The sequence below is a fragment of the Nomascus leucogenys genome, chromosome 8 (assembly GCF_006542625.1).
Source record: "Nomascus leucogenys isolate Asia chromosome 8, Asia_NLE_v1, whole genome shotgun sequence".
Classification (NCBI taxonomy): Eukaryota; Metazoa; Chordata; class Mammalia; order Primates; family Hylobatidae; genus Nomascus; species Nomascus leucogenys.
In genome coordinates this window covers 8,355,557-8,371,140 of record NC_044388.1, presented here as the reverse complement: position 1 = coordinate 8,371,140, position 15,584 = coordinate 8,355,557, and the positions used below count along the sequence as shown (strand labels likewise).

Below are 15,584 nucleotides of genomic sequence, written 5' to 3'. Positions count from 1 at the left end.
GCCCAAACAATATGTTAAAATAAAAAATAATACTCCTTTTCATATTGCTTTTGAAATAGCTTTTTAATGTGGCATTAATTTTTAAATTACTTTTGGTTAAACCAAGCAGACTATAACGGTTCTTTTTTTAAAAAACAAACATCTACTGCTACATCTTTTCTATGCTAAAGATCTATGACTTTAAAATGTGGGGAAGGCAATGAGAAGAAGGGAGAAAAAACTTGTAGAAAAATAATAAAGTTTCATCTTTCCACAGTATGGATCAATTTTTACCAATGGAAAAAAACATATGCTATGCATTTATAAATACCTGGTTACAGAATAATTCAAAACACATAAAACCATACATTTATAATAACTCTTTAATAAGATTCCTCATAACATCTTTGAGATAGAAATCAAATACCAATAGAACTGAAAAAATGCTAATGATTACCTTTTATTTATCTATTTATTTATTTTTAAGAGTCAGGGTCTTGGCTCTGTCATCTGGGCTAGAATGCAGTGGCATGATCATAGCTCACTGTAGCCTCAAACTCCTGGGCTCAAACGATCCTCCTGCCTCAGCCTCCTGAGTAGCTGGGACTACAGGCACATGCCACCATGCCTGGCTAATTTTTTTTTTTATTTTTTGTAGAGACAGGGTTTCACTATATAGGCCAGGCTGGTCTCAAACTCTTGGCCTCAAGTGATCCTCTTTCCTGGGCCTCCCAAAGTGTTAGGATTACAGGTATGAGCCACTGCACCCAGCCTATTTATCTTTTGATAAATATATTAACACAGTAGTCAAAAGGCAGAAGCATCCAAATGTCCATCACTGGATAAATAGATAAATAAAATGTGGATGGAAAACAATAGACTATTATTCGGCTTTAAGAGGGAGAAAATTCTAACACATGCTATAAAATGAATGAAATTTGAATAATGCCAAGTGATTTAAGCCAGTCATAAAAGGAGAAATACTGCACTTATATGAGGTACCTCAAATGGTTAAATTCATGGAGACAAAGTAAATGGTGGCTGCTGGAGGCTGAGGGGAAGGGAAATGGGAAGTTATTGTTTAATAGACACAGAGTTCCAATTTGGGAAGATGAAAAAAGTTTTGGAGAGGGATGGTGGTGATGGTTGTACAACAATGTGAATGTACTTAATGCCACTGAATGATATACTTCAAAAACTGTTAAATGTTAAGTTTTATGTATGTACATTTTATCTCAATAAAAAAATTAAGTGAAAATTAAAAAGACAGTATATTTCATTCCTACTTTTTAAGAGTGATCTGTTTGTATACTAAAATGCCTATATCAGATTGATAGTAATTATAGCAACTCTGAAATAAAAGCAATCTGGTTTTATAACAGTCAAAAATTTTTTTTAAAAATAAATAAATAAAATAAAAGCAAACTCTCCAAACCTTATTAATCAAGGAATTGAATTCCATTAGTCTACAATCCTTTCTCAGGTCATCTTTTGGCTTACACATCATGATGTAGAACTTTCCATCTGACCCTTTTAAAGAAATCTTCTTTGGTTTCTGAAGAGAGGCAAGAATTTCCACCTAAGAGATGATGAGTTATATATGAATTAGGGCCAAAAATTTCTGTGTAAATGTCTATATATTATAAACCTTGAGTTATGTAAAAAAAAAAAAAGAATATTACAAGCTATATTATGTAGTGAATTTGTATTTTAAAAATTTCTTATTTTAATTACCTATGACCTATGAAAAGAATGACTGTCTATAAACAGAAACATTTTCACCCATTAAAAATAGCTATGACATAAAAAGATTAATTCATCGCCAATACAAGTACTTACATATTCAAATTTAGACAGCCCCTTCAAAGCAGTCAAAATGTTTAAAAGATTTTTGAAACATCTTTTCAGGATCTTTCTGCAGAGCCTGAGACTCTGTTTTTCAATGCTTTATCAATTAAAAGTAATTTGATTTTTTAAAAAACAAACTCCTCCAAAATTAAGTATACCTAATGAAGTGAGTAAATAAAATGAATAATACCGCTTAAATTAAAAACAAAGCATAGACTGGGTACAGTGGCTCACGTTTGTTATACTAACACTTGGGAAGGCTGAGCAGGAGAATGGCTTGAGCCTAGGAGTTCGAGACTAGCCTGGTCAACATGACGAAACTCCGTTATCTACAAAAAATTTGAAAAATTAGCTGGGCATGGTGACATGCACCTGTAGTCCCAGCTACTCAGGAGGCTGAGGTGAGCAAATTGCTTGAGCCTAAGAGGCAGAGGTTGCAGTGAGCTGAGATTGCACCACTGTATTCCAACCCGGGCAACAGAATGAGACCCTGTTTCCAAAAAAAAAAAAAAAAAAATCAAATTGTGAAAAAATAAGGATTATAGTCATACTAAAACAATAGGAGCATTTGAAAAATCAAAACATTAGGGTGAATGTGAATCATGAATCAGAACTTTTTTTAATCACTGAATTTTTTTTGCCATCAGTACAAATGAGTTTAGTTTTACTCTTCTGTATTTCCAATTATTTTTTTCTTCACAAATAAGATTCATGTAGATTCTGTGAAATACACTTTTTATCTTAATTTGAAGTTTTTAACAACTAAATTTTAAAATCACAGTCATATAAAACTGAAGTTTACCATATCATCAAACCCTGCAATATAGGCCCAATGTCCAGGAAATGGCTCATGGCTAGCATGGTTAGCATGGGTACCCAGAATTGATGGAAGTGTAGGTATCATGACTGATTGCAGAGGAATGAGGATTTCACTAAATGTTGCTTCTTCTACCAGCTTTTTAAGCATTTTAAAATGAGTGCTCATGCTTAATGTGGAACTACTTCCATCAACCTGAAAAAATAAATGTGCATTTTAATTTGTATTTACCTTAAATTCAACTATAACAAAAATTTCACTTTTACAATATTTTGATTACAAAAGTTCAGCAGTCTGTGGTTTTCTAAGTATTTCCTAATCATCCCATTTTAACTACTGTCATTTACCTCATTAATAATAGTGCCTACATCATAGGATTGTTTAATGATTAAAGGAGAGAGTAGAGGCCTATAATCTATTATCAGATATTAGAAAATCCAAAGAGCTCTGTAAATTAAACTCTCGCTGAAGAAACAGTTATGTGTTTGATTATGGGATACTCCAACAGGTTACCCTCAGTGGAAATATCAAATATTAAATATGCACTAAAATCTTAAAAATCCTAAATTTCTAAGTGTAGCTTGCCACAAAGGTTTCAGATAAAGAACTGGAAACCTGTACATGTAAAGCACTTACAACAGTGTTAGTGTTTTAATAAATGTTGGCCACCATAACACTGTTTTAGATAATGTCAAGTGCATCACAGATGGGATTAATGGAGATAATAAATGCAGATTACCCTTTTGAGATGTTTATTGATAAAGGAAAGGTGAGAAATAGTCTGTATCTTTTCATCTATAAACACTGATGGACTCTGAATATTTGTCAAGTGAAGTCTAGCTATGTACCTTATTAAAGAGCTTCTCTCTCCCTCCTTATAACCACCCCCACCTCCCACTTTTATCTTTCCTGTACATCCTTGGGGGTTTTTCTCTAATACTTTAGGTAGAATTATGGGGTTACTCCTGTAACCATGTTCCTACTTTAGTCACAAATCTACTGAAAAAAGTACTTATTACTCTAGATAACCATCTGCTTAGTTCCCTATAAGACTGTCACCTCAGGCATGAGAATAGATTTTATTCATCTTGTTTCCCTTAGCATAGTGCTTGCCCCCTCATAGGCACTGAAATGTATACTAAAAGAATGAAAAGCAAAATCCCAACCCTCTTCCCTATCATAAGTGTAGTTTAATAATGTATATGAATTTTGAAAGTTTAAAGATATGATATAATCATAGAGACTACCACAAGTAACTTAGACTATTTTACATAATTATATTTTTATGGCTTATTTCATATTCTCTACTAAAAATTGCTGAGAAACATGGATATCTACCCTCGGAAAATTCTTAATTTACATTAAGAAGAACTTTTAGAAATATTAGAGGGTATTTGGAAGTAAGATGTATTAGAAATATTAAAAACTGCTTTATTAAGATAAATCATACATAATTAAAATATATAATACATTTTGATATATGTGTACACCTATATGTTAGAATTTTAATTTAATTAATCAAATGAAAAAATCTGCTCAAATTATATAAATATATAATTACCCAACATCAGTTTATAAGCACTAAGATTATGATAGTACCGGTTTATTGCACAATTCTAGAAGCTTATCTGTTAGGCGAGTTGCATCTCCAACAAACTTCTCTAAGGATTTTTTCATATGAATGGCTTTATTGAGGATTTCCTTGCATCTGTTCACACGCACGGGATAAGACGACTGTCATAAAAAAGAGTTAAATGCTATTTTATACAGGATTTTTAAAAGATAAATTTTTTGCTTGACAAAAAACTTAAAAAGTATTCATGATGAGAGTTTATATGATACAAATTTCCTGAAAATTTATTTGGCAATGCTATCAAGAGCCATACAAATATTGCTACCCTGTAACTTTGTGAATTGTAAGGTTATAGGGATCTGCCCTGAAGAAATAACTACAAATGAGAATAAACATAGACATATCTAGATGTGTTACAATAGCAAGAAAAATAGAAATAACCTTAATGATTAACTAAACAGTTAAATAAGTTATTGAAGGCTATTTTTTAGAATTTTATATATTAAAATTATATCTTCAAATTATATTTAATAACATGGAAACAATAAAGTGAAAGATATGAAATTGTATGGCAACATAATTAAATTTAGTGTTAAAATATGCTAGAAAATATACAAATAAAATTACATCAAAACATTAATGAATGGCCCAAGGTGCGAATTTTAATTTTTGTTTTATGTCTCTGTATTGTCTAAATTCTCTAAACATTTACTTATTACACATATTGACCAACATATGAATTCCCATTAATGATGCAATAACGGTTTTTTAGTATTAATAATTCAGGTACTGGTAGGGCACGATAGCTCATGCCTGTAATTCCATCCAGCACTTTGGGAGGCCAAAGCAGAAAGATCACTTGAGCCCAAGAGTTTGAGCCCAGCCTGAGCAACACAGCAAGATCCCATCTCTACAAAAAGAATTTAAAAATTAACTATACATGGTGACACACCCCCATAATCCTAGTTACTGGGAAGCTGAGGCAAGAGGATCACTTGAACCCAGGACTTTGAGGCTGCACTGAGCTATGATCCCACCACTGCATTCCAGCCTGGGCAACAGAGAAAGATCCTGTTTCTTAAGGAAAAAAAAAAAAAAAATTCAGGTAGTTTGGATTAAAATATTTGTGAAAACATAGGTAACCATTTTGCATCAAGCATTAACTGTTTACTAGACTTCATAAAGAAAACACATGCTGAATTATTTGATCTTAAACATACTAGTTACTTCATTTCATATGGTAAATATATCCAAATACTAAGATATAATGCTATAAATTTCTCTCTTTAAAAAAATATTTAAAATTACTAATCTAATATAGGAGAGAAGCCCTGGAACTTGTCTATCTACATATTAGTATTACATAATCAATTTCATATAAAATGGTAAAAGATCGTTTCATATAAAAAGGTAAAATTCCGTTTTACCTTTGACACAGCTGTCATCATCCACATTGCTTGTTGAGGATAGGCTAGAAATACTTTGGCTATTATTTCCATCAAGACAACAAAAACTTCATCATGAGAATGACAAATTCGAGAGATCAATTGTGAAAAAGCAGTCAAAAATTGATATGGAGCTAAATAGTTTGTATGCTCTGTGATAACCTTGTTTATTTTACCCAAATCATTCCTCATTTGTACACGATCGGAGCGGCCAGCTGGGGGAAGAAATAAGTTTAAAAAACAGTAAAGGAAAGAGAAAAATCAGTATATCAGTTCATTTCACAGAAGAAAAATTTTGTTTTAAAAATAGCTTTGAAGTATGTTATTCCCATGCCCAAGGCTAGATCACTTGCCAATTTGTGAAAAGACAGTTTGTCCAACTAGAAAAAATATTTAGTCAAAAACCCAAGGGACATTAATTTTCACTATCCATTTTAATTTTTAGGGTAAATTATTTGGCTAAAACTAACACATTTTAATATGTGTTAGGTTCATCAAGAAATAATCAGATTTGTATTTGTGGCCCTGAATTAAAACTACTTTAAAAGTCTATGATTTGTCTTTCCTTTTTAACATTTAGTATCTTACTCACACATAACATCTTAATTATCAAATTCATTCCAAGCTTTTAGGAAATTAGACTGTCCAGCCAAATCTGACTTTATACCAAAGTTATAATTCCTAGTCCTTTAAAATTTTTATGTGAAGAGTTATACCTTTTTCCCATTCATATGCCTTTGTACCATAATCAAGCCATAGAGTTAACATTCGTGGCATTGACTGATATATGAACTGATTTCCATATTGTAGAGATCTGCAATTATATAGACAAGAAACACTATTAGCATAGCTGTCTTTTTTATATTATACGAATTAAAATTTAAAGATTCAAACTACCACATACCATCTTCACAAAAATTATGGTATCAATATTTCTTCCTGGAAGTTATTTTTGACTCCTCTGTCTCCTTTGTAGCTCACTTAGCTCTATATTCCCTGTGCCAAAAACACGTACATACTGTATGTTTCCACTTACAGTATACAGAATTTGTACATTATACAAATTCTGCTCTAATCAAAGTCTATCAATACTTCTTTCAATTTTTCCTTAGGATCTCTGTGCCTTCATTTGCATTCTTTGGCCATAAGCCTAGGTTAGGTCCAATCATTCCATTTCTGGGAAATTATAATAACTTGGTCACCCTAAATCCATATTTCTACCCTTCAATAAATTCTAGACTAACATTCCTGAAATTCTGGCTTTATCATGCTCTCCCCTTATTAAAAAAACAGGAATCAATACCCACATATTAAAACTATATAAATGATTCTGCCTGGGATTCAAATATTCAGAATCTTTTATCTCCATAATTTTCCAATCTTAGCATCTTGCCACTCACCAGTATACATCTTCCATCAGGTCTAGTTTCCGCACCATCCTACAAACCAACCACTCAACGCTGTTTCTGGTAAAATTCGTGAAAAGTTAAAGTTCTCTCCTTCTTGAATTTTTTGGGGGCCTGGACATCAGTTTATTTTCAAAAGAAATTTTATTGTGGTAAAACATACATAACATAAAATTTACCATCACAACCATTTTTAAGTGTACAGTTCAGTGTTATATTAATATGGTTGTACATTCACATTGTTGCGTAATCATCACCACCATTCCCCCTCCAGAACTTTTTTCATCTTCCCAAACTGGAACCTCGTACCTATTAAACAGTAACTTCCTATCTCCTTCCCCACCCAGTCTCTGGCAACCACCATTGTATTTTCTGTCTTCCTGAATTTGACCATTGAAGGTACCTCATATAAGCGGAAACATACAGTATTTGTCCTTTTTGTGACTGGCTTATTTCACTTAGCATAATGTCCTCAAGGTTCATCCATGTTGTGCCATATGTCAGAATTTCCTTCCTTTTTAAAGCAGAATAATATTCCATTGTGTCTACATCACATTTTGCTGATCAATTAATCTCCCAATGAACTCTTGCACTGCTTTCATGTTTTAGCTATTGTGAATAATGTTGCTATGAACATGAATGTACAGATATCTTTTTGAGAACCGTAGACAGTTTAATGACATAGAATTGCATTTACCATTCTACAACTATAAAAGAAGTGGGGACTTTCTTTTCCCCTTCTTATTTTGTCAAGATTAATTTAACCAGAAATTAGGAGAGCTAGCAGGTTTTTTTTGAAGGTGCACAACATGATGTTTTTGTTTTTAAACATTTCATTTATTTATTTAAATTGACAAATAAAAATTGTGTACATTTATTGTGCACGTTTTGAAACATGTATACATTGCGGAAGAGCTAAACCAAGCTAACTCACGCATGCTAATTATTTCACATATTTATTTTGTCGTGGAATAAAATCTATTCTCTCAGCAATTTTCCATACAAAACATTTGTTAACTATAGTGACCATGTTGTAGAGTAGATCTCTTTAACTAATTTTAACTGAAGTTTTATGTCCTTTGACCAACATCTCCCCAACTCCTCACTACCCCAAACCTTGGTAATCACCATTCTACTCTCTAGTTCTATGAGTTCAACATTTTTAGATTCTACATATAAGTAAAATAATTCAGTATTAATCTTTCTGTGCCAGGCTTACTTCACTTAGAATAATCTCCAGGTTCATCCATGTTCTCACAAATAACAGGATTCCTTCCTTTTTAAGGCTGAATAGTATTCCACTGTGTGTGTGTGTGTGTGTGTGTGTGTGTGTGTGTTTGTGTGTGTGTGTGTAAGTATACATACATATGCCACATTTTCTTTATTCATTCCCATGTTGATGGAATCAAACTAAGTTTGATTCCATAGCTTAGCTGTTGTGAAGATGCAGCAATGAACATGGGAGTGCAGATATCTCTTCAACATATTGATTTAATTTCCTTTAGATACACACCCCATAGTGGGATTGCTAGATCATATGATATTTCTATTTTTAATTTTTAAGGAATCTCCATTGTTTTCCCTAATGACTCTACTAATTTACCTTCCCACCAACAGTGTATAAGGGTTCCCTTTTCCCCATATCCTCTCCAATGCTTGTTATCTTTTGTCTTTTATATGATAGCCATTCAAACAAGTGTGAGGTGACATCTCATTGTGGTTTTAATTTGCATTTATCTGATGATTAATGATGTTGAACTTTTTTTATATACCTCTGTTGCTCATTTTTAAGTCTTCTTTTGAACAATGTCTGCTCAGACCCTTTGCCCATTTTTTTTAATTGGGTAATTTGTTTCCTCTTTTCTATTTTTATTTTTATTTTTTCAGACAGGATCTGGCTCTGTTGCCTGGGCTGGAGTGCAGTGATATGATCCTGGCTCACTGCAACCTCCAACTCTTAGGCTCAAGTGATGCCCCTGCCTCAGCCTCCTGAGCAGCTGGGACTGCAGGTGCATATCACCACGCCCGAATAATTTTTGTATTTTTTTGTAGAGATAGGGGTTTCACCATGTTGCCCAGGCTGGTCTTGAACTCCTGGGCTCAAACGATCCATCTGCTCAGCCTCTCAAAGTGCTGCGATTACATGCATGAGCCACCATGCCTGCCCAGGTGATTTGTTTTCTTAATATTAAGTTGTTTGAGTTCCTTACCTATTTTGGCTATTAACCCCCTATCAGATGTGTGGTTTGCAAATACATTCTCCCATTCTATAGGTTGTCTTTTCACTCTGTTAATTGTTTCCTTGGCTATGCAGAAGTCTTTTGGTTTGTATACTATCATTTGTGTATATTTGCTTTTGTTGGCTGTGCTGTGCTTGTTGGTTCATATCCAAAAAAATTATTGCCCAAACCAATGTCATGAATCTTTTCTTCTATGTTTTCTTCTAGTAGTTTTACAGCTTCAGGTCTTACATTTAAGTTTTTAAGCCATTTTGAGTTGATTTTTGTATATGGTGTAAGGTAAGAGTGTAATTCCATTCTATTGCATGTGGACATCCAGTTGTCCCAACACCATTTATTGAAGAGACTGTCCTTTCCGCATTGTGGGTTCTTGGCACCTTTGTCAAAGATCAATTGACTGTAAATGTGTGCATTCATTTCTAGGGTCTCTGTTCCATTGGTCTATGTAGCCATTTTAATACTAATGTCATACTGTTTTGATTATTATAGCTTTGTGGTATATTTTGAAGTCAGGTAGTGTGATGCCTTCAGCTTTATTCCTTTTTTTTTTTTTAGAGACATAGTCTCACTCTGTCACCCAGGCTGGAGTGCAATGGCACAATCTCGGCTCACTGTAACCTCTGCCTCCCGGGTTCCAGCAATTCTCCTGCCTCAGCTTCATGAGTAGCTAGGATTACAGGCGCATGCCACCATACCCAGCTAATTTTCTGTATTTTGGTAGAGATGGGGTTTCACCGTGTTGCCCTGGCTGATCTCGAACTCCTGAGCTCAGGCAATCCACCCACCTCAGCCTCCCAAAGTGCTATGATTACAGGTGTGAGCCACCACGCCAGGCCAGCTTTGTTCTTGCTCAAGATTTCTTTGGTTATCTGAGGTCTTTTCTAGGTCCATACAAATCTTAGGATTCTTTTTCTATTTCTACGAAAAAAGTTATTGGATTTTTGGTTTTTTTTTGAGACTCCCAGTCTGCAGTGCAGAGGCACGATCTCAGTTCACTATAACCTCCGCCTCTTGGGTTCAAGCAATTCTCCTGCCTCAGCCTCCCTAGTAGCTGGGATTACAGACGTGTGCCACCATGCCTGGCTAATTTTTGTATTTTTAGTAGAGACCGGGTTTCACTATGTTGGCCAGGCTGGTCTCAAACTCCTGACCTCAAGTGATCCACCCGGCTTAGCTTCCCAAAGTGCTGGGATTATGGGTGTCAGCCACTGTGCCCAGCCAGAATTTTTAAACAAAACAAAACAAAACAAAAAAGGAAAGAAAGAAAAAGCTATTGGAATTTTGATAGAAACTACATTGAATCTGTAGATCACTTTGGGCAGTATGAACATTTTAATAATATTAATTCTTCCAATACATAAACAGGATATCTTTTCATTTGTTTATGTCTTCTTCAATTTCTCTCATCAATGTTTTATAGTTTTCATTGTATAGGTCTTTTGACTTATATTTATTCCCAAGTATTTTATTTTATTTTTTGTAGCAACTGTAAATGAGATTGTCTTAATTTATCTGCAAGTACTCTGTTGTTAGTGTATAGAAATGCTACTTACTTTTGTATGTTGCCTTTATAGCCTGCAACTTTATTGAATTCATTTATTTGTTCTAATAGTTTTTTATTGGAGTCTTAGGGGTTCAGTATATAAAATCATGTTGTCTGCAAATAGAAAAAAATTGATGACTTCTTTTCCAATTTGGATGCTTTTATTTCTCTCTTTTCTCAAATTGCTATGGCTAGGATTCCTGGTACTCTATTGAATATAAGTGGCAAGAGTGGGCATCTTTGTCTTAATCTTAGAGGAAAAGCTTTGAACTTTTCACCACTGAGTATGATGTTATCTTTCGCGTTATCATACATGTCTTTACTGTGTTGAGGTACATTCTTTCTACATATAATTTTTTGAAAAAAAATTTTTTTTTTAAAAAGCCTCTTTTATTTTAAAAACAAAGGAATAAAAAAACACAATTGGGAATCTAGATAGACTAGATTAATGGATGTTCATTCTATTATTATGCTTTATAACATATACACATCATGTTTTCATATATTTTAATTATACTTTAAGTTCTAGAGTACATGTGCACAATGTGCAGGTTTTCACATATGTATACATGTGCCATGTTGGCGTGCTGCACCCATTAACTCGTCACTTAACATTAGGTATATCTCCTAATGCTATCCCTCCCCCAGCCCCTCACCCCACAACAGGCCCCAGTGTGTGATGTTCCCCTTCCTGTGTCCAAGTGTTCTCATTTTTCAATTCCCACCTATGACTGAGAACATGCGGTGTTTGGTTTTTTGTCCTCGCGATAGTTTGCTGAGAATGATGGTTTCCAGCTTCATCCATGTCCCTACAAAGGAGATGAACTCATCCTTTTTTATGGCTGCATAGTATTCCATGGGGTATATGTGCCACATTTTCTTAATCCAGTCAATGATTGTTGGACATTTGGGTTGGTTCCAAGTCTTTGCTATTGTGAATAGTGCCGCAATAAACATATGTGTACATGTGTCTTTATAGCAGCATGATTTATAGTCCTTTGGGTATATACCCAGTAATGGGATGGCTGGGTCAAATGGTATTTCTAGTTCTAGATCCCTGAGGAATCGCCACACTGACTTCCACAATGGTTGAACTAGTTTACAGTCCCACCAACAGTGTAAAAATGTTCCTATTTCTCCACATCCTCTCCAGCACCTATTGTTTCCTGACTTTTTAATGATCGTCATTCTAAATGGTGTGAGATGTTATCTCATTGTGGTTTTGATTTGTACTTCTCTGATGGCCACTGATGATGAGCATTTTTTCATGTGTCTGTTGGCTGCATAAATGCCTTCTTTTGAGAAGTGTCTGTTCATATCCTTCACCCACTTTTTGATGGGGTTGGTTTTTTCTTGTAAATTTGAGTTCATTGTAGATTCTGGATATTAGCCCTTTGTCAGATGAGTAGATTGCAAAAATTTTCTCCCATTCTGTAGGTTGCCTGTTCACTCTGATGGCAGTTTCTTTTGCTGTGCAGAAGCTCTTTAGTTTAATTATACCCCATTCGTCAATTTTGGCTTTTGTTGCCATTGCTTTTGGTGTTTTAGACGTGAAGTCCTTGCCCATGCCTATGTCCTGAATGGTATTGCCTAGGTTTTCTTCTAGGGTTTTTATGGTTTTAGGTCTAATATTTAAGACTTGAATCCATCTTGAATTAATTTTTGTAAAGGTATAAGGAAGGGATCCAGCTTCAGCTTTCTACATATGGCTAGCCAGTTTTCCCAGCACCATTTGTTAAATAGGGAATCCTTTCCCCATTTCTTGTTTTTGTCAAGGTTGTCAAAGATCAGATAGTTGTAGACATGTGGCATTATTTCTGAGGGCTCTGTTCTGTTCCATGGGTGTATATCTCTGTTTTGATACCAGTACCATGCTGTTTTGGTTACTGTAGCCTTGTAGTATAGTTTGAAGTCAGGTAGTGTGATGCCTCCAGCTTTGTTCTTTTGGCTTAGGATTGACTTGGCAATGCGGGCTCTTGTTTGGTTCCATATGAACTTTAAAGTAGTTTTTTCCAATTCTGTGAAGAAAGTCATTGGTAGCTTGATGGGGATGGCACTGAATCTATAAATTCCCTTGGGCAGTATGGCCATTTTCACAATATTGATTCTTCCTATCCATGAGCATGGAATGTTCTTCCATTTCTTTGTATCCTCTTTTATTTCCTCGAGCAATGGTTTGTAATTCTCCTTGAAGAGGTCCTTCGCATGCCTTGTAAGTTGGATTCCTAGGTATTTTATTCTCTTTGAAGCAATTGTGAATGGGAGTTCACTGATGATTTGGCTGTTTGTCTGTTATTGGTGTATAAGAATGCTTGTGATTTTTGCACATTGATTTTGTATCCTGAGACTTTGCTGAAGTTGCTAATCAGCTTAAGGAGATTGTGGGCTGAGGTGATGGGGTTTTCTAGATATACAATCATGTCATCTGTAAACAGGGACAATTTGACTTCCTCTTTTCCTAATTGAAGACCCTTTCTTTCTTTCTCCTGCTGGATTGCCCTGGCCAGAACTTCCAACACTATGTTGAATAGGAGTGGTGAGAGAGGGCATCCCTGTCTTCTGCCAGTTTTCAAAGGGAATGCTTCCAGTTTTTGCCCATTCAGTATGATATTGGCTGTGGGTCTGTCATAAATAGCTGTTACTATTTTTAGATACGTCCCATCAATACCTAATTTATTGAGAGTTTTTAGCATGAAGCGCTGTTGAATTTTGTCGAAGGCCTTTTCTGCATCTACTGACATAATCATGTGGTTTTTGTCTTTGGTTCTGTTTATATGCTGCATTACGTTTATTGATTTGCATATGTTGAACCAGCCTTGCATCCCAGGGATGAGGCCCACTTGATCATGGTGGATAAGCTTTTTGATGTGCTGCTGGATTCGGTTTGCCAGTATTTTATTTAGGATTTTTGCATCAATGTTCATCAAGGATATTGGTCTAAAATTCTCTTTTTGTTGTGTCTCTGCCAGGCTTTGGTATCAGGATGATGCTGGCCTCATAAAATGAGTTAGGGAGGATTCCCTCTTTTTCTATTGATTGAAATAGTTTCAGAAGGAATGGTACCAGTTCCCCCTTGTACCTCTGGTAGAATTCGGCTGTGAATCCATCTGGTCCTGGACTTTTTTTGGTTGGTAAGCTATTAATTATTGCCTCAATTTCAGAGCCTGTTATTGGTCCATTAAGAGATTCAACTTCTTCCTGGTTTAGTCTTGGGAGGGTGTATGTGTCCAAGAATTTAGCCATTTCTTCTAGATTTTCTAGTTTATTTGCATAGAAGTGTTTATAGTATTCTCTTATGGTAGTTTGTATTTCTGTGGGATCAGTGGTGATATCCCCTTTATCATTTTTTATTGCGTCTATTTGATTCTTCTCTCTTTTCTTCTTTATTAGTCTTGCTAGTGGTCTATCAATTTTGTCAATCTTTTCCAAAAACCAGCTCCTGGATTCATTGATTTTGTGAAGGGCTTTTCGTATCTCTATCTCCCTCAGTTCTGCTCTGATCTTAGTTATTTCTTGCCTTCTGCTAGCTTTTGAATGTGTTTGCTCTTGCTTCTCTAGTCCTTTTAATTGTGATGTTAGGGTGTCAATTTTAGATCTTTCCTGCTTTCTCTCATGGGCATTTAGTGCTATAAATTTCCCTCTACACACTGCTTTAAATGTGTCCCACAGATTCTGGTATGTTGTGTCTTTGTTCTTGTTGGTTTCAAAGAACATCTTTATTTCTGCCTTCATTTCGTTATGTACCCAGTAGTCATTCAGGAGCAGGTTGTTTGGTTTCCATGTAGTTGAGCGGTTTTGAGTGAGTTTCTTAATCCTGAGTTCTAGTTTGATTGCACTGTGGTCTGAGAGACAGTTTGTTATAATTTCTGTTCTTTTACATTTGCTGAGGAGAGCTTTACTTCCAACTATGTGGTCAATTTTGGAATAGGTGTGACGTGGTGCTGAGAAGAATGTATATTCTGTTGATTTGGGGTGGAGAGTTCTGTACATGTGTATTAGGTCTGCTTGGGGCAGAGCTGAATTCAATTCCTGGATATTCTTGTTAACCTTCTGTCTCGTTGATCTGTCTAATGTTGACAGTGGGGTGTTAAAGTCTCCCATTATTGTTGTGTGGGAGTCTAAGTCTCTTTGTGGGTCTCTTGGACTTGCTTTATCAATCTGGGTGCTCCTGTATTGGGTGCATAAATATTTAGGATAGTTAGCTCTTCTTGTTGAATTGATCCCTTTACCATTATGTAATGGCCTTCTTTGTCTCTTTTGATCTTTGTTGGTTTAAAGTCTGTTTTGTCAGAGACTAGGATTGCAACCTCTGCCTTTTTTTGTTTTCCATTTGCTTGGTAGATCTTCTTCTATCCCTTTATTTTGAGCCTATGTGTATCTCTCCATGTGAGATGGGTTTCCTGAATACAGCACACTGATGGGTCTTGACTCTTTATCCAATTTGCCAGTGTGTGTCTTTTAATTGGAGCATTTAGCCCATTTACATTTAAGGTTAATATTGTTACGTGTGAACTTGATCCTGTCAGTTGATGTTGGCTGGTTATTTTGCTCATTAGTTGATGCAGTTTCTTCCTAGCCTCGATGGTCTTTATAATTTGGCATGTTTTTGCAGTGGTTGGTACCGGTTGTTCCTTTCCATGTTTAGTGCTTCCTTCAGGAGCTCTTTTAGGGCAGGCCGGGTGGTGACAAAATCTCTCAGCATTTGCTTGTCTGTAAAGGATTTTATTTCTCCT

At 35.2% G+C, this 15,584-nt stretch overlaps 1 protein-coding gene across 1 annotated transcript in view; it reads right to left on the bottom strand.

Annotated features, from left to right (window-relative positions):
* ATR (ATR serine/threonine kinase) overlaps positions 1–15,584 on the bottom strand; it is a 135,593-nt gene that overhangs the window by 14,050 nt on the left and 105,959 nt on the right. Inside the window, exons 37-41 of the mRNA XM_030816709.1 lie at positions 6,379–6,476; positions 5,645–5,877; positions 4,244–4,378; positions 2,630–2,839; positions 1,415–1,558 (exon numbers count right to left, since the gene is read on the bottom strand). Of these exons, the coding sequence (XP_030672569.1) occupies positions 1,415–1,558; positions 2,630–2,839; positions 4,244–4,378; positions 5,645–5,877; positions 6,379–6,476 (820 nt within the window). The remainder of the gene's footprint in view (positions 1–1,414; positions 1,559–2,629; positions 2,840–4,243; positions 4,379–5,644; positions 5,878–6,378; positions 6,477–15,584) is intronic.